Source organism: Bombina bombina, chromosome 7, assembly GCF_027579735.1.
Source record: "Bombina bombina isolate aBomBom1 chromosome 7, aBomBom1.pri, whole genome shotgun sequence".
Classification (NCBI taxonomy): Eukaryota; Metazoa; Chordata; class Amphibia; order Anura; family Bombinatoridae; genus Bombina; species Bombina bombina.
This window is the reverse complement of record NC_069505.1, coordinates 209,985,331-210,011,782: the sequence shown is the minus strand read 5'-3', so window position 1 is coordinate 210,011,782 and position 26,452 is coordinate 209,985,331. Positions and strand designations below refer to the sequence as shown.

The 26,452-nt window shown below is 40.1% G+C and overlaps 1 protein-coding gene across 1 annotated transcript in view; it reads right to left on the bottom strand.

The window, feature by feature from the left end:
• Nucleotides 1-3,557: 3,557 nt before the first annotated feature.
• The window catches only part of SBF2 (SET binding factor 2), a 1,344,181-nt gene continuing 1,321,286 nt past the window's right edge, over nt 3,558-26,452 (bottom strand). The window contains exons 38-41 of the mRNA XM_053720592.1: nt 20,965-21,140; nt 16,907-16,994; nt 16,189-16,320; nt 3,558-5,467 (exon numbers count right to left, since the gene is read on the bottom strand). Coding sequence (XP_053576567.1) covers nt 5,369-5,467; nt 16,189-16,320; nt 16,907-16,994; nt 20,965-21,140 — 495 coding nt within the window. The 3' untranslated portion in view covers nt 3,558-5,368. The remainder of the gene's footprint in view (nt 5,468-16,188; nt 16,321-16,906; nt 16,995-20,964; nt 21,141-26,452) is intronic.

Below are 26,452 nucleotides of genomic sequence, written 5' to 3'. Positions count from 1 at the left end.
ATCAAAAACAAATACAATGTTGTGTTTATTCATTGGAGAAATTAAACACATGAATAAATAAATGTATTAATCTGCATCACTCCAATAATGAACAAATGCTGACAAAAATAGCTCAACTTTGTTTCTCAAACATCAGGCATGTTCAAATATGCATTAAGGACACAAGTTACTAAAACATTTTTTTTATACAGTGATATCAGGATTTAGCGCTGATGAGAATATAGTTTTATGTCACACAGTTTTGGGTAGAATGTCACTTTAGTCTTCCTTTCTTTTTCCAATATATACCCTCTCTTCCAGCTGGCTTTAGTTTTCTTACAACTAATGTAGGTCATAATTGGAGAAAGGAGAAAAATGATTGTTCACAAAAGGCAAAAGAATGAATTTACAAAACTGCTATACCTTCTTTTTCAAATAAAGATAGCAAGAGAATGAAGAAAATTTGATAATAAGAGTAAATTAGAAAGTTGCTTAAAATTGCATGCTCTATCTGAATCATGAAAGAAAAAATTTAGGTTCAGTGTCCCTTTAAGTAAAATCTCATGAGATCACAGTAAAAGAGTTCATGAGCTCAGCACTGTTGATGCTGATTGACTGCATTTAATTTCTTCATTTTTTTAAAAATTGTTTTTACCTGCAGCTGGACAGCAGCTGAAGTATAACTTTTTACACAGGACATGCTCTGCTGAGCTGAAGAAATTGTGAGGTAAAATATCTTCCTTTTTTTACATAGAGATGCTCAGGTGATATTTTCCTGTCAGCTTTTTACAGTTATACTGCCTCAGTTTCAAGTGACTTAGCATATGAGTATTATGTCCCTTTAAAGGAACATAAAAGTTAAAATTAAAATGGTTCGGAATGCAATTTTAAGACTTATGCATTAATGCATTTTGTACTTATGCATTTCCTAAAAGCTCCTTATGTTTTCTGCACAATATAAGATAAAGTTATCCTACAAACAGTTCCAGAATTCTTATTGAAAGTTGTTTTAAACTTCCATTCCTCTAAAGACATAGTTCTACAATCTTTTTGTTCAACTTCAAAACTGGTTGATGGGAAACCATTTTATACCTTGGATCTAGTACGCTGGCTTCATTACTATGTTGATAATACTAAAGAATTCAGAAGAACAGATATATTGTTTGTTATTCCACTTGGGAATAGCAAAGGTCAACCTCCAACAAAATCTACTATTTCTTCTTGGATTACACAAAGTATCTCTAAGACTTACAAGTTGAAGTCTATACAGGTTTCTCCTGGGCTCAGGCACTACATCTTGGGCATTTCAGAATGATGTGATGATTTGCGATATCTGAAAAGCAGCTGTGTGGAAGACTCCACACACATGTGTGTCACATGATAAGCTGGATGTTTTATAAACATCCTCTGCTAAATTTGGAATAAAGATTCTGAGCTCTATTGTTTCTTAAATAAATCTCTATTTCTGCATTTAAATTTTTTGTTTCATATTTTCCCATTCCCTAACAATATACTGCTTGCTATTTTCTCACCTGGTAAGTATTGAATAGGTTGGCCAAGATAATTAGAAATGAAATCATGAAAATAAAAATGTCTATCTTGGCCTATAAGCTAGCCAACACTTACCAGGATTCCAACCCACTGTTGTCTCTATGTACCTATGGTGTTCAGAACTAGGAATGAGTATTGTCGTGGTTATAGGCCAAGATATAGAAATTTATATTTTTATGATTTCATTTCTAATTTTCTTTCCTTGTGGTGAGAGTCCATGAGACACGCCCACTTTAAAAAAAAAAAAAAAATCTTAAAGGGACACTCAAGTCAAAATTAAACTTTCATTATTCAGATAGAGCATGCAATGTTAAATGTTTACACTTTTTGGGTCACCAGCTCCTACTGAGCATGTGCTAGAATGTGCACAGAATATTCGTATATGCATTTGTGATTGGCTGATAGCTGTCAAATAATACAATAGAATTTGAAATTTGTCAGAAAAAAATCTACTGCTCATTTGATATTCAGACTAAGGGGCTGATTTACCAATGTCTGGTGGACATGATACACATCATGTCCGCCAGACATCTCTGAATGCAGACAGCATACGCTGTCTGCATTTAACATTGCACAAGCAGTTCTGGTAAACTGCTTGTGCAATCCCGCCCCCTGCAGATTTGCGGCCAATCAGTATGCGATCAGGCGGATTGATGTCCGCAGTCTCAGAGGCGCGGACCAGTTAAGGAGCAACGGTCTTAAAGGGGGCATCAGGGTCCATTGCGCCCTTGATAAATCGGCCCCTAAGTGCTATTGCATTGTCTTTTTATCATGCATTTTTTTGATTTTGCAAATGTTATGTATTTACTGGTCCTTTCATTAGTTTTTTCTGGTGGAAGTTATGTTTTTCACATAATTTTCCCTGCTTATCCTTTTCTACCTTTCTACATGTCAGACTTAAGTACCAGAGAGGTTGGAGGTATTAAGTGCTCTCAGAGCTTTAAGAATCTTTGCCTCCTCCTGGTGGCCAGGAGTTGAATCCCGGGAGTTATTGCTGGTGGATTCTCACCACCATGAAATTCATCAGGTAAGCATAAGTTTTGATTTTCCTGGAATTTAAATCTGAAAATGGTAGTTTTTTTTTGTTTTACTTCCCCCAGAGGATGTAGTGCCTTCTGTGGAATTCAGAATCCTGAGTCTCCTACATGATGAACATAGTGCATAAACTCATGTATCAGTCCCTAATTGGTCACAGTAAGGAGATGAGATAAACACTCAAGGCTTATAAAGAGATCTGTCACTGGACTCCAAACCAATTTTTGTTTTGGCCAACACATTTACAGTCTGTATGTAGCTCTTTTGCAATATAATGATTTTCAAAAAATAATTTGAATGTCCCTGTAATGATGGCTGTTGGATAAAGCATACATGGACACTGCAGCTATCCATGAAGGGGCTCTGTTGCAGTAAGTCCTATAAAAATAATAAACTATACCAAAATCAATATGTCTATTATCTCCCCTAAATGTAAACCCATATTTTCCAGGCCTGTTCCAAAACCAACACCTGATCAGACTGATATACTTCTGGAAAGTTCTCCTCTGTGAAAGCACAATTGGGCAAAGAGAGGCTGTTCTTGTGTGGCAATTTGCCAGCAAACAAGTTATTGAGCTATTGTTCATTCATGGTTGAGCGCTTCTTGATGCGAATATGTAAAATATGACTCTTGTGGTCTCCCTAAGTGTCATAGGGGAAATCAGATGTGGACTCCCTGCCCAATGTGCATAGAGAAATATGGCTGCACATCACTGACAAGGCCCAAAGTTGGCCAAAATGATCATCTGGGGCAGGACTGAACTTTATAGTCAGGATCAGACTGATATACAGTAAAGTTCTCATCTGTGAAACCACAATAGGGCAAAAAGAGGCTGTTCCTGGTGGCAATTTGCCAGACAACAAGCTATTGTTCGCTCATGGTTGAGCGCTTATACTTGTTGCTAGTAACCAAACCAACACCACCCAATTTTGCCCCTCTGTATAAATGTCAACATTACAATAACAGAATAATGCTTCAATTGATGTACACCTTCTTTTAAATGCACTGTATGTTTTTATTTACACCACTTTTAACAGCAGTATATTTATTACAAGATGGTTAGCATACACGTCAGAACAAATACATACAATTGTTAAAACAAGTTAAAAAATAAAGTGTATACATTTTCCCCCCTTATGGTATCTAACGAACAATGGGCTCTTATTTTACAAAGTACATAAAAGGTACTTCATATACAAAGACAAGAACAAATGTGCAAAGTGTCATTTTCACCTGTGACAATTTAGAAACTGGGTGATACAAAATCTCTTACATGTGCCTTCATTCTGAAATAAAATAAGAAAAAAACTATTCCTATTGGGTAGAGAATGGAATGTCTCCAAGCACTATCTAGTGAAAATGTGTGGCTTCAAAGTAAAATTGACCAACCAACAAGTAAATCTAAATAATAAAATAAGTTTTGTTAATTTAACACAAATCACTGCTGATGGATAGCAGTAGTGAATAAATTCTGCTATTAAATTACAGGCATAACTTGATTTTGAAACATCAGAAAATACAAAATCATTTATTTACAGTACAAACCTTGAAATAGAAGAGAACGATATTAACAGTTTAAAATCAAATTTGCTATCTAATTACTCCAGTCAAGAATATCACAAGAGGCTGTAGAGAACACATATTTTGGCTATACACATTAATCCTTTAAGGACTTAAACATACCCATTGTTCTTGGATAAAAATAATAAAACATTCTTACAAATTAAGGGTAAGTGTTTTGAAATATCAACTTCACATTGAAAACAAACCTATGTACATAGTGGATTTTATATACTGTTATTTCTGAGCCATTTCTTTTGGAATCTTATTTTTTTTTTGTTTTTTTTTTATACTTCAAAGACTTAAGTGCAAGTGCTTGCATTACGGTATAGTGCATTTCTATGTATTTACACCAAGAAGGAATAGTGCACAACTGGAATACAGAAAGACCTGCACATGGTACAAAGAAAAGGGTTTTATTTCCTATTTTATGAAACTAGTTCTAGCACTTGTTTTGACTTTACTATCGAAATTACAATACAAATTGCAAGTTCAAAAGCAAAGGAACTGTTTTCTGCACTGCACCAATACTAGACTCCGATAAGCTGCTTTTTGCATTTCGTTAAAATATCAAATGAAAAAATTAAACTATACACGGTTTTGTATTGTAAACACAAAGAACTGACTAGCTCAGATCTATGACAGCTCTAAAATGAACATCTTTACACAAAATGGCAAAAACAACCAAACTGTAAACTTTATGGGCACGGGTTATCTTTAGCTGCATATTATATTTAAAGGTGAAGGGTTCCAAAATCAGTAGCTTGTACCCTTGCAAAGTTAGCACAATATTTGTGAAATATCTATTTGTCTCTGACACGAAATGAGACAATGAATCGTCTCTAAGCTGGTTGTTCAGTTTAAAAACTTTGTTCTGAGATGAACACAGCTGGATTTAGCTTCTCTTTCTAACCCCCAGAGAGAGCATTAAGGAGCAGGGTGTAAAAGTATAACGATGGCAAGTGTGAAGAAGTAAAGTTAGATAGAGATAAATGAAAGAGAAAACCAGACTGCTGCTCCCTCGTGCTAAGCATCCACTAGACAGATGTTCCAGTGCGGGACTAATCTGCAATAAGCACAGGTCACCGGTGCCTACATCCAGCTACACCAAAAAAAAATATTTAAAAAAAAAGTTTTGTATTTTGTTACATGAGATGCTGCTTGAAATAAAATGGGCACTTTAGTACAAACAATAAAAAAACAGTCCTTCTATAAAAGAGATATCTCCAGTGCACAGACTCGTTACGCATCAGAAATACAGCTCTGTATCTTGTCCATCCACTGCTGCGCACTCTGGGCATCCTGCGCACAGAAATTATACACACGCTTGCTGGTTTTTACCTGCCAGAGAAACATGTACAGAGTTAATAATTCATTTATTAATTTTTATAAAAACTGTGACAGGATGTGGGAAAACAGACGCACAGAACAACACAAAATGGACATTAAAGGGACGAATAAAATAAGGAATTTGCGTATCACAGTTTAAGTCAGCTCCAAAGCAGTAATGCACTACTGGAAATAACTGAGCACACCCGGTGAGCTAATGACAAGATGCATATGTGTGTAGCCACGAATCACCAGCTCGCACACACTGCTGAGCCTACCCAGATATTTTCTTAAGGATTCTAAGAGGATAAAGTAAATTTGAAAATAGAAGTAAATAGAGGTCTCTCACAAATTTATACTTTAACTGAACCCTGAAAGTTTCATTTTCATGATTCATGCAACTTTAAACAATGTTCCAATGTATTCTATTATCAAATGTACTTGGTTCTTTTGGCATCCTTTGCTGAAAAACATACCTAGGTAGGTTCTGGAGCAGCACTACACTACTGGGAGCTAGCTGGTTATTTCTGGCAGCACATATATCTTTTGTCATTGGCTCACTAGATGTGTTTCAGTTTCCAGTAGTGCATTACTGCTCTGGATCACAGTTTAACATAAAACATTGTAGTATTGTGCTATTTTACATATTACAACATTTAATGATAAAGATAGTCCCACAGGAATATCTAAGAGGAAGCGCGTGCCAAATAATATGAAAATGCGATACAGTGGTATATATATATAAAAAATGTGAATAATACAGTTGGTATATATATATATATATATATATATATATATATATATATATTCAGACGTAAAGAAAAACCAGCGAGCCTCAGATAGAGTTGAGTAAACTTTTATTCCTCCTTCACAGGATACTACATGTCAGGTAGTAAAAACTGCACACAGGCAGTGCTGTTAGCGTAGCATCTGACGCGTTTCGGCTAGTATGCCTTAATCGTAGATGCTCACTAGTGGCCAATCAACCTTTAAATAGCCACCTTAATCAAATTAATACAAAAACACTGTGGCTGAATTTCTAAAAACAGACCTTGAATCTCAACTGGGCATGGGGTGGAGTGAATCAATAAGCTTAGATTGTGGTGACATATTGGTCAAAAATATATATGTATGTATAAACAATAAAATTAAATGAAACAGAATAACTTGTAGACTACTATTATTTTCCTATTTTGTTAAGCCTTGGATAATTAACTGAGTGTAAACCATTACACATATGTTTAAATTAATTTATATGAATTCTCAAAGCTAAGGTTATATCTTATTGAAAAATACTTTTTTCGGCTCTTTTAATCACCCTAATTAAGCTATACAAAAATGGGTATAAGGAAAAATATTTTTTGTCTTAAGATATTTTCTAATGACACAGAAAGTTAAACTCTTTTCCAGAAATTAATTATGTCACCACTGATATTGAACCCTTGGGGTCTTCTGGTTCTCAATAGAAATATCCAAAATGCTTCTCTATAAAACATTCTTGCTGTTTTATCTCCACCCCTGGGACCTACTTGTATACGTTCAATTACACACCAGTTAAAAGTGGTAACTTTTTTGTCATGCTCTTGCATGAAGTGTCGCACAAGATCTGAACAATCTATTTCTTGCTCAATATTATTAAGATGCTCCCTTATACGTGAGCGCACCTCCCTTGAGGTGCACCCCATGTACTGTAATTTACATTGGGAGCATTCTGCAAGATAGATCACATATCTTGTGCGACAATTTGTACACTCACTTAAATCAAATACTTTTTGGGTTACATAAGATTGAAAGTGTTTAGTGGGTCTCATATAATTACAAGCTATGCATTGTGAAAAGTGACATTTATAATGACCTTTAGAGGTGAGCCAGCTGCTAGTTCTCTTATTCTTACTTTGTATCATGGATGGAGATAATATATTGCCTAATGTTGTACCCCTCTTGGAAATAAAGCTACATCCCTTTGACACATAGTCCTTCAGACTGTCTTCTCCTGTCACAATTGTTAAATGCCTTTTCACAATATTGCATATTTCCTCAAACTGTGGACTATAAGTTGTGACAAAACAGGGTCTGTCTTCCTGGGATCTATATTTACATTTAGTTCTAGAACCCTGTAATAGTGTATCGCTATCTAGTCTCTTGACTTCAAGCAAAGCCCTATTTACTGTCTTGTTTGAATACCCTCTCTCCAATAATTGGTCCCTCAGTTTGTCTGCCTCAACTAAAAAATCTGACTCAAAAGTGCAGTTGCGCTTGAGTCTGATAAACTGGCCTTTGGCTACGCCAAACCCAGTATGTTTTGGATGTGAGGACTTTACGTGGAGGATAGTATTGGAAGATATGGGCTTTCTATACAGACTAGTAGCTACTTTGCCTATAGAAACTGACCCTTTGAGGATTACATCTAAATATGGTATCTCTACAATTCCTGATTCAGCAGTAAATCTGAGGTTGACCTGATTGTCATTTAGATATTTTATAAAATCTGCCTTTTCTTCAATTCCTCCTGTCCACACAAACAAGAGATCATCAATAAATCTCTTGCATGTCTTAATTTTAGACCTAAATGGGTTCTGTTCCCCAAAGACGTGGGACCGCTCCCACCAACCCATAAACAGGTTGGCATAGGAGGGGGCAAATTTAGCCCCCATATCGGTCCCACGTCTTTGTAGGTAGAAGCCATCCCCAAACTTAAAGTAGTTGTGTTCTAGAAGGAACTTAATGACCCTGATCACAAATCCTTTAATATATATAAATGTGTGCACGTTCCAAATGGACACTCAGAACATAACCAAACAATAAAATCAATAATAAAATATACTGAAAACAAAAATATGATAATTATATTATCATGTGTAATTGTCCCAAAAATAATGTGAGAGTCTCATGTGGTTGGAATAGGTCGGCAGGCTCCTCCTGTGACCCACGGTGTAATGGTTCAAAAAGTGCTAGGATGAAGAAAAAGACAAGGGGCGCCTCATAGTGTAATTTGTAATTTCAAATGTGATGTGTAAAGAAAAGAATAAAAACTACTCACAAGAATAGTGGCATCTTAAACGAATAAGATGCTATCAGGCCTGATGAAACGGTCCTATGTTGACCGAGAAACACGTTGCAAACAAATAAAGAAAGACTTTTAACCACAACCCGGTCTTGTGGTTGTTATATTTTGTCAATATTTTGGAACCTAGACTGCAGCCCTTCTCAACGGTTAGCCTGCAGCTGATTGTTGTTCCCTGTGTTTGAGAGACACATGCACTCTGCTTTTATCCCGCTGGATACGCTGTAATCCTGTCGAGGCACACACCTGCAACCGGTTACCAGCATTGGAAGGCGGCTGTTCGACTACCTGAGTCTATATCTGCTGGGTTGAATACACGGAGACCCACAGCGAACTGACTGCTGTATAAACGTCAGTCTGCCTGGTAGCATCTTATTCGTTTAAGATGCATCCTAGCACATTACATTTTCTTCTTCATTTTGATTCTCTCTTATTTTAAGGTTATTTGTTGAAGATTCCAGTGTGTTAAGAGTATATAAATCAGTAAATGATATTATAAACCATTACACATTAGAGCTCGTATCAGCGCTCATTCATGTGAGTAATACTAAAGGCGAATATTATTAGCAGTATCTCGCTACAACACTGTACCATAAGTTTTTCCTTTCTAGGCTTGCCTATTCCAGTTATGATTCCTGATTGGCTCCTCAAAATAAGGCAAGTGGTTGGTGGAGTTTGTCTTTTGAAAAACAATGGCAGCAAATAAGGATTTGATGCATTCAAAACATTTACAAACTCATCCCCTATGTTAATTGATTGCACAATTATTACATGGTGCTTACTGTCCCTTTAAAAGACTGACAATTCCTCAATTACAATAACAATGGATGGAATATACAAGAAAAATGTCTGGCTCCTAGTACCAAATCATTACATTTCGGCTAATGATTTTAGTCACAAGCTTTTCAAGCCATTCAGAATTTAGTGTAAACAAGGAGTCTACAAAATGTGCATCTTCATATCCTTTTTGGTTAAGAACATAGCTGGGATGTAACTTCTTGTAAAGATACCCAGATGCGGAATCAACTGAAAGTGATGCATTAAATCTGTAAAAAGCGAACTAAAAATATCATATGGAAAAGGAAGATATTTTACATCAAAATGTCCTCAGTAGCCACATCCCATTGTAAAGGGAAACTAGTCCCAGGACGTGCAAGGGAGCATGCATCTGGCATGTGCAGCCACAGTCACTCTATTTCCCGCCTCAGTTTCAGGAAGTTTAAGAAAAAATATTACAACATAATGAAATCCCACAGTAAAACAAAGTGTATATTCAGCACTGATAATGCTCCTTGGCTGCTGTTTTTACACAATGCAGATGTCAGTAAAAAGTGTAGCTGAAGGATAAATGCTCACAGAGCAAACACGACGCGTTTAAAGAAGGGGAAGAGGGAGTGTCTGTAGAGTAAGGCAGGATACAAGCAGGGGTCATCAACCTTGGCTCTCCAAAAGTTTTGAAACTACATTTCCCATGATGCTCAGCCACCTTAAAGTGTCTGTGCATCATGGACAATGTAGTTCCAAAACCTCTGGAGAGGCAAGGTTGATGACGCCTGGCCTAGGGCAACAGGATTTACAGAGGCAGCTCATTCTCTGGGGTATTTCTATGGCATGATCCTAGTCAGTCTAGCACCCCTGGTCTCGGGTTGTGAGAAATAGATCAGGGAAATATGAGCTACATTTGTAGGGGATGAAGGGGCAGCAGATTTCAAACAGCTGCACAAAAACTAAATATGCCACTGGATATTCGTTTCTTTGGGGGGGGGGGTTTGGGGGGGGAGTAGAAAGATCCTTCCTGCTCCATGTTAAAAGATGCAAACAAACAAATAGTTACGCCTCCAAGGACCCATGTTTTTATCACTGGTGTAATTTGAACCCATTGTGAAATGTACATGAGATAAAGCAGAAAAGTACATTTCCGAGAAGGATGCACATTTTTAAAACACTTGTGGGAACAGAGAATGAAGCTTAAAGGGATACTAAACCCAAATTTTCTTTCATGATTCAGATAGAGTATGCAATTTCTTTGTACTCTTGCTATCTTTATTTGAAAGAGCAAGAATATAAGCTTTGGAGCCGGCCCATTTTTGGTTCAGCACCTGGGTAGTGCTTGCTGATTGGAGGCTAAATGTAGCTACCAATCTGCAAGCACTACCCAGGTGCTGGGGAAAAAAAAGGGACCGGCTCCAAAGCTTATATACTTGCTCTTTCAAATAAAGATACCAAGAGTAAGAAGACAAATTGATAATAGGAGTAAATTAGAAAGATGCTTAAAAACAGAATTTATGTTTACCTGATAAATTTCTTTCTCCAACGGTGTGTCCGGTCCACGGCGTCATCCTTACTTGTGGGATATTCTCTTCCCCAACAGGAAATGGCAAAGAGCCCAGCAAAGCTGGTCACATGATCCCTCCTAGGCTCCGCCTACCCCAGTCATTCGACCGACGTTAAGGAGGAATATTTGCATAGGAGAAACCATATGGTACCGTGGTGACTGTAGTTAAAGAAAATAAATTATCAGACCTGATTAAAAAAACCAGGGCGGGCCGTGGACCGGACACACCGTTGGAGAAAGAAATTTATCAGGTAAACATAAATTCTGTTTTCTCCAACATAGGTGTGTCCGGTCCACGGCGTCATCCTTACTTGTGGGAACCAATACCAAAGCTTTAGGACACGGATGAAGGGAGGGAGCAAATCAGGTCACCTAAATGGAAGGCACCACGGCTTGCAAAACCTTTCTCCCAAAAATAGCCTCAGAAGAAGCAAAAGTATCAAACTTGTAAAGTTTGGTAAAAGTGTGCAGTGAAGACCAAGTCGCTGCCCTACATATCTGATCAACAGAAGCCTCGTTCTTGAAGGCCCATGTGGAAGCCACAGCCCTAGTGGAATGAGCTGTGATTCTTTCGGGAGGCTGCCGTCCGGCAGTCTCGTAAGCCAATCTGATGATGCTTTTAATCCAAAAAGAGAGAGAGGTAGAAGTAGCTTTTTGACCTCTCCTTTTACCTGAGTAAACAACAAACAAGGAAGATGTTTGTCTAAAATCCTTCGTAGCATCTAAATAGAATTTTAGAGCGCGAACGACATCCAAATTGTGCAACAAACGTTCCTTCTTTGAAACTGGTTTCGGACACAGAGAAGGTACGATAATCTCCTGGTTAATGTTTTTGTTAGAAACAACTTTTGGAAGAAAACCAGGTTTAGTACGTAAAACCACCTTATCTGCATGGAACACCAGATAAGGAGGGGAACACTGCAGAGCAGATAATTCTGAAACTCTTCTAGCAGAAGAAATTGCAACTAAAAACAAAACTTTCCAAGATAATAACTTAATATCAACGGAATGTAAGGGTTCAAACGGAACCCCCTGAAGAACTGAAAGAACTAAATTGAGACTCCAAGGAGGAGTCAAGGGTTTGTAAACAGGCTTAATCCTAACCAGAGCCTGAACAAAGGCTTGAACGTCTGGCACAGCTGCCAGCTTTTTGTGAAGTAACACCGACAAGGCAGAAATCTGTCCCTTCAGGGAACTTGCCGATAATCCTTTTTCCAATCCTTCTTGAAGGAAGGATAGAATCCTAGGAATCTTAACCTTGTCCCAAGGGAATCCTTTAGATTCACACCAACAGATATATTTTTTCCAAATTTTGTGGTAAATCTTTCTAGTTACAGGCTTTCTGGCCTGAACAAGAGTATCGATAACAGAATCTGAGAAACCTCGCTTCGATAAAATCAAGCGTTCAATCTCCAGGCAGTCAGCTGGAGTGAAACCAGATTCGGATGTTCGAACGGACCCTGAACAAGAAGGTCTCGTCTCAAAGGTAGCTTCCAAGGTGGAGCCGATGACATATTCACCAGATCTGCATACCAAGTCCTGCGTGGCCACGCAGGAGCTATCAATATCACCGACGCCCTCTCCTGATTGATCCTGGCTACCAGCCTGGGGATGAGAGGAAACGGCGGGAACACATAAGCTAGTTTGAAGGTCCAAGGTGCTACTAGTGCATCCACTAGAGCCGCCTTGGGATCCCTGGATCTGGACCCGTAACAGGGAACTTTGAAGTTCTGACGAGAGGCCATTAGATCCATGTCTGGAATGCCCCACAGCTGAGTGACTTGGGCAAAGACTTCCGGATGGAGTTCCCACTCCCCCGGATGCAATGTCTGACGACTCAGAAAATCCGCTTCCCAATTTTCCACTCCCGGGATGTGGATAGCAGACAGGTGGCAGGAGTGAGACTCCGCCCATAGAACAATCTTGGTCACTTCTTCCATCGCTAGGGAACTCCTTGTTCCCCCCTGATGGTTGATGTACGCAACAGTCGTCATGTTGTCTGATTGAAACCGTATGAACTTGGTCCTCGCTAGCTGAGGCCAAGCCTTGAGAGCATTGAATATCGCTCTCAGTTCCAGAATATTTATCGGTAGAAGAGATTCTTCCCGAGACCAAAGACCCTGAGCTTTCAGGGATCCCCAGACCGCGCCCCAGCCCATCAGACTGGCGTCGGTCGTGACAATGACCCACTCTGGTCTGCGGAATGTCATCCCTTGTGACAGGTTGTCCAGGGACAGCCACCAACGGAGTGAGTCTCTGGTCCTCTGATTTACTTGTATCTTTGGAGACAAGTCTGTATAGTCCCCATTCCACTGACTGAGCATGCACAGTTGTAATGGTCTTAGATGAATGCGCGCAAAAGGAACTATGTCCACTGCCGCTACCATCAACCCGATCACTTCCATGCACTGAGCTACGGAAGGAAGAGGAACAGAATGAAGTATCCGACAAGAGTCCAGAAGTTTTGTTTTTCTGGCCTCTGTTAGAAAAATCCTCATGTCTGAGGAGTCTATAATTGTTCCCAAGAAGGGAACCCTTGTTGACGGGGATAGAGAACTCTTTTCCACGTTCACTTTCCAGCCGTGAGATCTGAGAAAGGCCAGGACGATGTCCGTGTGAGCCTTTGCTCGAGGAAGGGACGACGCTTGAATCAGAATGTCGTCCAGGTAGGGTACTACTGCAATGCCCCTTGGTCTTAGCACCGCTAGAAGGGACCCTAGTACCTTTGTGAAAATCCTTGGAGCAGTGGCTAATCCGAAAGGAAGCGAAAAAACATGAAGGAATTGTTCAAAATTCACCAAATTTTCACCACAGTGTCATAAAGCCTTAAAAATATTGCACACCAAATTTGGAAGCTTTAACCCTTAAAATAACGGAACCGGAGCCGTTTTAAGCTTTAACCCCTTTACAGTCCCTGGTATCTGCTTTGCTGAGACCCAACCAAACCCAAAGGGGAATACGATACCAAATGACGCCTTCAGAAGTCTTTTCTAAGTATCAGAGCTCCTCTCACATGCGACTGCATGCCATGCCTCTCAAAAACAAGTGCGCCACACCGGCGCGAAAATGAGACTCTGCTTATGCTTTGGGAAAGCCCCTAAGAAATAAGGTGTCTAATACAGGGCCTGCCGATATTATTATATCAAAATACCCAAATAAAATGATTCCTCAAGGCTAAATATGTGTTAATAATGAATCGATTTAGCCCAAAAAAGTCTACAGTCTAAATAAGCCCTTGTGAAGCCCTTATTTACGATCGTAATAAACATGGCTTACCGGATCCCATAGGGAAAATGACAGCTTCCAGCATTACATCGTCTTGTTAGAATGTGTCATACCTCAAGCAGCAAGAGACTGCACACTGTTCCCCCAACTGAAGTTAATTGCTCTCAACAGTCCTGTGTGGAACAGCCATGGATTTTAGTTACGGTTGCTAAAATCATTTTCCTCATACAAACAGAACTCTTCATCTCTTTTCTGTTTCTGAGTAAATAGTACATACCAGCACTATTTGAAAATAACAAACTCTTGATTGAATAATGAAAAACTACAGTTAAACACTAAAAAACTCTAAGCCATCTCCGTGGAGATGTTGCCTGTACAACGGCAAAGAGAATGACAGGGGTAGGCGGAGCCTAGGAGGGATCATGTGACCAGCTTTGCTGGGCTCTTTGCCATTTCCTGTTGGGGAAGAGAATATCCCACAAGTAAGGATGACGCCGTGGACCGGACACACCTATGTTGGAGAAATTGCTGCTCTATCTGAATCATAAAAGAAAAAAATTGGGTTTAGTGTCCCTTTAAAGGGCTAAATAAAATCTATTTCCTGTGAACACAAGTTTTTTCATTTCTATGAACACACTTATCACCCTTTTTTTTGATGATTTCTAGGATTACAGAAGAGTTCTATTTCTGTGTTCTCCCTGATGTCCTCGGAAGTTGATGTCATGTGCTGGAATTTAAAGGGCCCCACCCTTTCACTCTGCAGGTCCCAGATGGCATCTGGAAAGGAGCCTCGGCATTTCCACATCGTAAAAGAATGTATTTGTTTCACACTGCTATCTGCTTTCAATTACTACATGCATTTGTTTTTAGTGTATACCTTTTTGTTATTTTCTTTACATAGTAAACACAACTCGGTTTTTGTCTCAAGCATATTTAGTAACATGGTGACGAGTAGAAATAGCACAAACAATGAAATGACTGTGATAATGGAAATTTGTGTTCTTGATCTGTCACAGCCTCTAAATACTTAGTGATACACGTCTAATAAAAAGCTAAATAATTGACTGGTAAAGCCTTTCAGGTGTTGCCTATTGAGGTGCATAAGCCAAAATTACACTGCACCCCAGTACCTGTAAAGGATACAGGGAGCCTCAGTCATTGTTAATAGATTAATTGTTAAAATAACAGTCAAAATACAGTCATCTAGTTATAGAGCAGATTTCCCCCCCCCACACCTTAAAGGGACAGTCTAGTCAGAATTAAACTTTTATGATTCAAATAGTGCACGTCATTTTAAACAACTTTCCAATTTACTTTTATCATCAAATTTGCTTTGTTCTCTTGGTATTCTTTGTTGAAAGCTAAACCTAGGTAGGCTCATATGCTAATTTTTAAGCCATTGAAGGCCACCTTATCTCAGTGAGTTTAGACAGTTTTTCACAGCTAGACAGTGCTAGTTCATGTGTGCAATATCAATAACATTGTGCTCACTCCACTGTGGAGTTACCTATGAGTCAGCACTGACTGGCTAAAATGCAAGTCAGACAAAAGAACTGAGATACGGAGGCAGTCTGCAGAGGCTTAGATACAAGGTGATCACAGAGGTAAAAAGTGTATTAATATAACTGTGTTGGTTATGCAAAACTGGGCAATGGGTAATAAAGAGATTATATATCTATTTAAACAATAAAAATTCTGGAGCAGACTGTCTCTTTAAACGGAAATGAGACAATTGTTTTTAATGATTCATACAGAGCATACAATTTTAAACAACTTTCCATTTTACTTCAGTTATCTAATTTGCTTTGTTTTCTTGGTATCCTTTGCTGAAAAGAATACCTAGATAGGCTCAGGAGCTGGGAGACAGTTGCTGATTGGTGGCTGCACATATGTACCTCTTATCATTGGCTTATCAATGTGCTCAGCTAGCTCCCAGTATTACATTGCTGCTCCTTCAATAAAGGAGACCAAGAAAATGAAACAAAATGAATAATGGAAGTTTATTGCGAAGTCGTAAAATTGTTCGTTTGAATGTGAATCATTAATGTAATGTCCCTTTAATTAAAGGGTTTACAATTAGATAACACCTAACCAATAAACAATACTCACATCAAAAAACGCTTTGTCACTGGCATGTTTAGGCGCTCCTATAGATGGCGCTGCAGGAACCACAGTCTCAACGTCAGCTAGATCGATATGCCCCTTACAGCTTGTGTCTTCACCTGAGTCATAATATCTCAGCTGTCAAAGGCAAACACAACACAAGGTCACCTAAAACCATTGCGCGACTATAAAAGGCTTATTTTACACTACATTAAAGGCAATGGCAACATTTTCTCTTGTCATTAAAAGATGAAATAGAGGTTTCCCTAAAAGGTTAATGTTTCCTAGACATTTATTGCTGATTGACATGACTCACATTAGAGCAATTCATTGTAGACAGCTACGACTAGATAACTATATTTGTACAACTGGAAGTATTACAAATCTAACCAGTAAACCATAAGGATCACCATATTTAACATTCCAAGTAAACAAATGTATTTCAGATTGTGTATTTGCAATATTTTGCTACATAATTTAATTATATGTTGGAAATTATTAGCATTAGAATTTGAAATGGTTGAGCACATTTACTTTTTTAAACAAGTAGCTTCTGTTGACGGAAAAGTATTTGCACAAGATTATGGTATGCAAAAAAATTACATTGCAGCAAATTTTCACAAAAACAGTGAGCTTTTTCAGTGCAAAAAATATTTACAAGAAGTTAGGTGCAGCAAATATAATATTAAAATCGTGGTGAGCCACTAGCAATAAAATATTTTACCTGGTGTTTGGTTACATCAAGTACAAACCAACGCGGCTTCCAGCCCTTTAGCAAAGCGCCCCTCTTGTACAGAATACCTTCAAATGACCTGTAAAGGGTTAAAATAGGTCAATTACGAGTTAAGCATAGACGTGTTGATGTCTGTGTAATCTACTCTGTTTCATACTGTGCTGAAATAAATATATTTACTGTTAATATCATTTCAGCAGATAAAAAGCGCTGGATGTTATGTACTGCACTGAGTGTATGCACAGATATACAGCGCTGGACAGGGGCGTATTAATATTAAGGCATAGGCCAACGAGGCCGGTGCCTAGGGAGGCAGATTTTTAAGGGGCAGCAGAATTTTGAGTCCCTAGGGCCACTCTACTGAACTCAGGGCCGGATGGCTAAATCAACCAATTACAAATGACTTAAATGGCTGGTCCAGCTATTGATGTCCTATGGGATTGTATGTGGATGCACATGTCGTGGTGACAGTGGAGGCGGAGCTCACTTGCGCAGCCTGGCCTGGACTGAGAGGGTATGCGGTATTCTTCCTGGCTCCACCGCGTGATTGAGACTCACACAGACTACACAGTGCAGTGTGCACTACACCGTGACCACTGTGAAACAGCATATGCCGTTCTCCCTTCAATACATCTTCATTAGGCATTAAAATACTTAAATGGATTAGTCACTAAATACTTGTACATTTACTGTTTGTCTGTCATACATGCAAAGAATAAGTATTTATTGCTGAATCTATACAACTATGTGACTTAAAACATAACTGAAAATATGTTATATGCATTTAATACATTCAGAAACAATACAAGTACATACTTTATTATGATTGTATCATGTGACTTTATCCCCTAGGATACAATTCCTAAACCTATCATAACTACTGTTGTATTTTTTAAGTACTTTTAAAGGCCAGTTTGTATATTCATTACATATTTATCCAAGCAGATATTTTGCTTAAATAACTGTCAATCACCAAAGAAGATGTTTAAGGTTAAACAATTACCTACTGACAAACTATCATACAGTGAAGGATATTTTTTTTCTGATATAAACACTTTAATCATCTGACTTGCAAAATAATGTCTTAATATATATATATATATATATATATATATATATATATATATATATATTTATATATTTATACTTTATATACAGTATATATGTGTGTGTGTGTGTGTGACCAGAGTGAATGCAAGCCCTCATGAACATCTACTTAAAAAGACATTATTTTTTTTAATTTTTTCACCCTGCCCAAATAATATTATGCCTAAAAAAAGGCCTTAAACCTGGAGTGGGTTGGGGGGTGGGGGGGCAGCAGAATTTTGAGTGCCTAGGGCAGCACAAAACTTAAATACGCCCCTGGCGCTGGATGTTACATACTGCACTGAGTGTATATACAGATATACAGCGCTGGATGTTACATACTGCACTGAGTGTATACACAGATATACAGCACTGGATGTGACATAATGCACCGACAGTATACACAGATATATAGGGCAGGAGGTGACGTACTGCACAGGCTGTATACACAGATGTATATAGGACAGGAGGTGAGGTAGAGTACTGCACAGGCTGTATACACAGATATATAGGACAGAAGGTGAGTATTGCACAGACTGTATACACGGATATATAGGGCAGGTGGTGAGGTACTGCACAGACTGTATACACGGATATATAGGGCAGGTGGTGAGGTACTGCACAGACTGTATACATGGATATTATAGGGCAGGTGGTGAGGTACTGCACAGACTGTATACACAGATATATAGGGCAGGTGGTGAGGTACTGCACAGACTGTATACACAGATATATAGGGCAGGTGGTGAGATACTGCACAGACTGTATACACGGATATATAGGACAGAAGGTGAGGTACTGCACAGACTGTATACATGGATATTATAGGGCAGGTGGTGAGGTACTGCACAGACTGTATACATGGATATTATAGGGCAGGAGGTGAGATACTGCACAGACTGTATACACGGATATATAGGGCAGGTGGTGAGGTATTGCACAGACTGTATACACGGATATATAGGGCAGGTGGTGAGGTACTGCACAGACTGTATACACAGATATATAGGGCAGGAGGTGAGATACTGCACAGACCTTATACACGGATATATAGGGCAGGTGGTGAGGTACTGCACAGACTGTATACACAGATATATAGGGCAGGAGGTGAGATACTGCACAGACCTTATACACGGATATATAGGGCAGGTGGTGAGGTATTGCACAGACTGTATACACGGATATATAGGGCAGGTGGTGAGGTACTGCACAGACTGTATACACGGATATATAGGGCAGGTGGTGAGGTATTGCACAGACTGTATACACTGATATATAGGGCAGGTGGTGAGGTACTGCACAGACTGTATACACGGATATATAGGGCAGGTGGTGAGGTACTGCACAGACTGTATACACTGATATATAGGGCAGGTGGTGAGGTACTGCACAGACTGTATACACGGATATATAGGGCAGGTGGTGAGGTACTGCACAGACTGTATACACGGATATATAGGGCAGGTGGTGAGGTACTGCACAGACTGTATACACGGATATATAGGGCAGGTGGTGAGGTACTGCACAGACTGTATACACGGATACATAGGGCAGGAGGTGAGGTACTGCACAGACTGTATACACGGATATATAGGGCAGGTGGTGAGGTACTGCACAGACTGTATACACGGATACATAGGGCAGGTGGTGAGGTACTGCACAGACTGTATACACGGATATATAGGGCAGGTGGTGAGGTACTGCACAGACTGTATACACGGATATATAGGGCAGGTGGTGAGGTACTGCACAGACTGTATACACGGATATATAGGGCAGGTGGTGAGGTACTGCACAGACTGTATACACGGATACATAGGGCAGGAGGTGAGGTACTGCACAGACTGTATACACGGATATATAGGGCAGGTGGTGAGGTACTGCACAGACTGTATACACGGATACATAGGGCAGGTGGTGAGGTACTGCACAGACTGTATACACGGATACATAGGGCAGGAGGTGAGGTACTGCACAGACTGTATACACGGATATATAGGGCAGGTGGTGAGGTACTGCACAGACTGTATACACGGATACATAGGGCAGGAGGTGAGGTACTGCACAGACTGTATACACGGATACATAGGGCAGGAGGTGAGGTACTGCACAGACTGTATACACGGATATATAGGGCAGGTGGTGAGGTACTGCACAGACTGTATACACGGATACATAGGGCAGGAGGTGAGGTACTGCACAGACTGTATACACTGATATATAGGGCAGGTGGTGAGGTACTGCACAGACTGTATACACGGATATATAGGGCAGGTGGTGAGGTATTGCACAGACTGTATACACGGATATATAGGGCAGGTGGTGAGGTACTGCACAGACTGTATACACGGATATAAAGGACAGGTGGTGAGGTACTGCACAGACTGTATACACTGATATATAGGGCAGGTGGTGAGGTACTGCACAGACTGTATACACGGATATAAAGGACAGGTGGTGAGGTACTGCACAGACTGTATACATGGATATTATAGGGCAGGTGGTGAGGTACTGCACAGACTGTATACACGGATATATAGGGCAGGTGGTGAGGTACTGCACAGACTGTATACACGGATATAAAGGACAGGTGGTGAGGTACTGCACAGACTGTATACACTGATATAAAGGACAGGTGGTGAGGTACTGCACAGACCTTATACACGGATACATAGGGCAGGTGGTGAGGTACTGCACAGACTGTATACACGGATATATAGGGCAGGAGGAGAATATTCAGCGCTGCTTGATATATGGCACTGTCTGCTCATGGACGTATAGACAAAGAAGCGGATAACATTTAATTGTCACTGAGTATTTCAGAGAATGATAAACTTTGCTGTGTTTCATACACATTGCAGCTAGTTTGGAGGTCACAGAGAACATTACTAGTAACATTTATAAACAGTTATGCTCCAACTTAAGCCTTGAAATATTAATTTCACTGAACAGTTTCTTGATACCTGTTCTCCTCATTCTTTGAGGTAAAGTGATTGTATAGTGTAGCTGATCTTCTATCAACGCCATTGGAAGGAGACACCATAGTCTGCTCCTCTCCTATCCCACTGTCTGGAAGATGCACCATTGACCTTTTCTGGTACGACTGAAGGTTAGCGGACATTAGGCTGGAGGGAGTCCTCTAAAATTACAGAAATGGCACATGTTAACACACACAGCCGCTGGCCTGGGCAGAGCTACTAATGTTCTCCTATAGCTGGAAATCACCAACTCTATGAACAACAATATAATCAATACACAGTTCCTATACATTAAGTTTTGTTTGATGATACATGAGACAAATTAACCAGGCATACACTTCAAAATTTAAATTCACATCAATATATTTAGTTTTAAAAATAAAGCATTTCCCCCCCAAAATGCTTCTAGTAAAATGTATCATTATCTCAGTGACAGCTTTTATTGGTGCTGGAGCATATGCACATATGCCATGTGTAGTACAATTAAAAAAAATATAAACAGAGAGCAGGTGGCAATGTGTATTTGTCAATAATGATGCAAAATTAATCATTACAAACAAAAAATATGCTATCTGAGCAGGAGTAATGTTTAAACATATGTGCATAGGTCATATTACATTAAAAGCTATCACTGAAACCACTATTACATTTTTGAAAATACAGGTGCATTGCACATATGTTTGAAATTAACTCATGTGCTTTTCAATACTGCATTTTAAGTCCCTTTAATGCTAGCACTATTAAAGTTTGGTTATCTTTGCTCAAGAAAAACCATCTGGACCAATTTACATAACTTTTGCATGAAGCAAGGTTTACCTATATAAACCCAATTGTCTCTCATTCTAACAAACAGCATCAAGCAGTCAAACTGCTATATATTTATGTGCTTGTGTGCATATGTGCTTGTGTGTGTGTATGTATATATATATATATATATATATATATATATATATATATATATATATATACACACACACACACATCAGAATTGTCGACGTTTCAGCTTAGTCACAAGCCTTTCAAGACATAAATATTTTGGCTTATATTCAAGCAATCAGCTGCTTTTCCCTTGACTCAGTGTCTCCATAATGGATTATAAACCAAAATATTGATGTCTTGAAAAACTTAAATTATGCTTACCAGATAATATTCTTTTCTTCTGACAGGGAGAGGCCACAGCTGTATTCATTACTTTTGGGAAATACAGAACATGGCCACCAGGAGGAGGCAAAGACACCCCAGCCTAAGGCTTAAATACCTCCCCCACTTCCCTAATTCCCCAGTCATTCTGCCGAGGGAACAAGGAACAGTAGGAGAAATATCAGGGTGAAAAAGGTGCCAGAAGAACAAATAAAATATAAGGCCGCCCCATAGAATAAAAACAGACGGGGAGCTGTGGCCTCTCCCTGTCAGAAGAAAAGAAAATGATCTGCTAATTTAATTCATAATTTAAGTTTTTCTTCTTATACAGGGAGAAGCCACAGCTGCATTCATTACTTTTGGGAAAACAATACCCAAGCTATAGAAGACACGAAATGCAAAACCCTAATCTGAGGGCACCACAGCCTGCAAAACCTTTCTCCCGAAGGCTGCTTCAGTAGAAGCAAAAAAACATCAAACTTGTAAAGTTTAGAAAAAGTATGTTAGGAGGACCAGGTAGCCGCCTTACAAATCTGATCCATAGAGGCCTCGGTCTTGAAGGCCCAAGAGGAAACCACTGCTCCCGTAGAATGAGCCGTAATCCTCAGAGGAGACTTATGTTCTGCTGTCTCAATGCTAAACGGAGGACACTCCTCAGCCAAAAAGATAAGGAAGTCGACGAGGCCCTCTGACCCCTATGCTTCCCGGAAGAGAACAAACAGAGAAAGAAGTTTGTCTTAATTCCTTCGTGGCCTGAAGATAAGACTTCAAGGCACAAATCACATCCAGAATTACAGTGAAAACGTTCCTTCGACGAAGGAGTAGGACATAAGAAAGGAACCACAATCTCTTGATTGATGTTGCGAATTGACACAACCTTAGGAAGAAAACCTAACTTGGTTCGATGAACAGCCTTATCGGCATGGAAAGCAAGAGAGGGGACGCATTGCAAGACAGCAATCACAGATACTCTGTGTGCATAAGCAATAGCCCGTAGAAAAGGAACCTTCCAAGACAATAATTTAATGTCTACTTCATGCATAGGCTCCAACGGAGCCAGTGTAAAACTTAAAGAACAAGATTTAAACTCCAAGGAGGAGCAATAGATCTAAACACAGGTCTGATCCTAGCAGAGCCTTAACAAATGACTGCACATCAGGAAGCTCAGCGAACCACTTGTGCAGTAACACAGAAAGGGCCGAAATCTGTCCCCTCAGGGGACTTGCAGAAAAGCCCTTCTCCAGTTCATCCTGGAGAACAGAATAAGTAGGTCCTCCACACCTTGTGATAGATGCGAAGAGCAACCAGCTATGAGCTTGAATGAGAGTAAAAATAACACTCTCAGAAAACCCTCTCATGGCTAGGACTAAGCGTTCAACCTCCACACAGTCAGCCTCAGAGAATCTAGACATAGATAAACAAAGAGACCTTGGTCAGTAGATCCCTGCGACAAGGTAACTTCCACGGAGGAGATAATGATTTCCCCACTAGTCTGCAAACCATATCCTTCAAGGCCAAGACGGAGTAATCAGTATCACTGATGTCTGCTTGAGTCGAGCCACTACTCTAGGAAGTAGTGGTCACGGCCAGAAAAGATAAATTAGATTGAACCTCCAAGGCACCGCTAAGGCATCTGTTAGCTCCACCTTAGGATCCCGGTACCTCGACCCATATCTGGGTAACTTGATATTGAGACGTCATAAGATCCACCTCTTGCAAATCTCCACAAACACTTGGGATGGAGAGACCGTTCCCCGGGAGGAAAGGATTGTTTCCTGAGGAAATCCGCTTCTCAGTTTTCCACACCCAGAATGTGAATCGCGGACAGCGAACAAATGTGAGTGTCCGACCACTCCAGAATCCAAGATACTTTCCACATAGCTAGGGAGCTTCTCGTCCCCCCCTGATGGTTGATGTAAGCCACCAAAGATATATTGCCTGATTGGAATCTGATTAACTGGGACGAACCCAGCAGAGGCCAAGCCTTCAGAGCATTGTATATTGCCCGAAGATCCAAAATGCGATCGGGGAGGAGCTTTTCCTCCTGAGTCCATTGGCCCTGTACCTTCCTGGCACCACAAACAGCTCCCCATCCTGACAGACTCGCAACCGTAGTCACAATCACCCAGGATGGTCTTGAGACGGACGTCCCTTGGGACAAGTGATCTGGGCAAAAACACCAAGAGAGCGATTCTCTTGATCGGTTGTCCAGAGAAATCTGTTGAAACAGATCCGAATGATCACCCGTTCAACTGCTTCAGCATGTGCAGTTGCAACAGTCTGAGGTGAAACCTGGCAAAGGAAATGATGTCCATGCTGGACACCATGAGACCAATCACCTCCATACACTGAGCCACAGATGGCCTTAAGGAGGTCAAGACTTGTTGAAGCTAGCTTGCAACATCTCTGGTCTGGTAGAAATATTCTCATGTCTATGGAGTCTATTATAGTACCTGAGAATTCTACCCTGGTACTTGATACAAGAGAACTCTCTCTAGAATAATCTTCCATCTGTGGGATCGAAAAATACAGAGGAGAGACTCTTAATGGTCCACTCTTCGAAAAATTTCTTGGAACCGTAGCTAGACCAAATGGAAGATCAATAAACTGGAAGTGCTGGTCAAGGAATGCAAACCTTAGGAACTGGAAGTGGTCCTTGAGGATTGGTACGTGAAGGAAGCATCCTTCAGATCTATCGTGGTCATGAACTGCCCTTCTCAAACGGGGAGAAGAATGGACCTATTGTCTCCCTCTTGAACAAGGGGACATTTAAAAACCTGTTTACGCATTTTAGGTCCAAATCGGACGGAAAGTTCCCTCCTTCTTTGGGACCACAAAAAGGTTTGAATAGTATCCAAACCTTTCACTGCGATAGGCACTGGGACAATAACTCCTAAGAGGACCGATCCCGTACGCACCCCAGAAAGGCTTCCCTCCTTTCTGATCAGGAAGACAGGAGAGAGAGGAGAAACCTATCTTGTAACCCTGAGCTATGACCTTCAGGACCCATGGATCCTGCACATCCCTGAACCAAGCGACTGAAAAGAGCGATCGTCTGCCCCCTACACGATCCTGAGTAATGTCGAGGGGACCCTTCCACCCCGATCAAATCCTATAAGGAGTCGCACCAGAATGTTTCTCTAGCAACCGCGGCAACAGCCGCCGACGGTTGAAACAAATATGTTGAAACATATTTCTTAACAACAACAAGTCAACATCCTTTATCCATGGGCTCTATAAACGAAGAGCTATCCTCAAGCGGGATAGTAATACGTTTAGCAAGGGTGAAGATTGCTCCATACGTTTTAGGGACGGAACCTCACAACTCCATTGAGAGTCCCGTAATAATGTTCGCCGTCTAATAGGAGCAGGGAAGGATAAGATACCACCCTCTCCTCAAACTCTATCCAATTTAGGAATCAAAGGTTCATCAGGCAATTTGGCCTCTGGAACCTCTGAATTCGCCAAAAACTTTAGAAGAAAGTGCAAATTCCAAAAACTAAAGTCTAGTTCCTCCGCAGCCGGAGGTTTAGAGGCAGCAGAGTCCGACCCAGAATGTTTATACTCTGAAGTCTCAGAAAGAAATTCATCCTCAGATAACTATCAGTTAAATCCAATAAATTATCTGATGTACTCTGGGAAGGAGTGCAATATGTAACCATTCGCTTGCACTTAGCAGGGCAAGGTAAAGCATTAAAGGCCGCAGACACCGCCGTCTGAACTGCACAGTAACGTCTAGTGAAAAAATGGCCCCCTCCAGATGGAGGATCAGCAATGCTACGGTAAACTGCATGTGTAGAGAGATAAGCATGTAGGGTACGCACCTCACTGGACAACAACTCCTCAGAGGTGGTTGGCTCAGAGGTATCAAACATGTTTGATATTATCACATTATAAAGGCATATGGAACATAATTGAGGGGGCAGAACTAAGGCCTCCTCACAATATAAACAGGAATTACTCTTGCCCTCTAAGTAACAGAATCCTCCATTGCTAGTGCAATAACTGGAGAACTATAGAAATAAAACATCTTATTTTATTTAAAAAAACTGCACCTTTATATCCCAATGGCTGGGGCACTCACCACCACACATGACCCAGACAGTGCACAGATTTAGGACTCCTCTCTGATAGACACCTGGTCAGGAAAGAATCACATGGTGCATAATGCAGCATCGTCCCTGCTATGAGAAAAAGTGTGCCAAGCTTGTAAGCTGCATGACTCTCAAAGTGAAAGTGAAACCTGTATATTCCATAATAGCCTATGAAGCCCATAACATCTCACACATAAAAGCAGCATAAAATCAAATAAACATTATTCCCCACTGTTCAA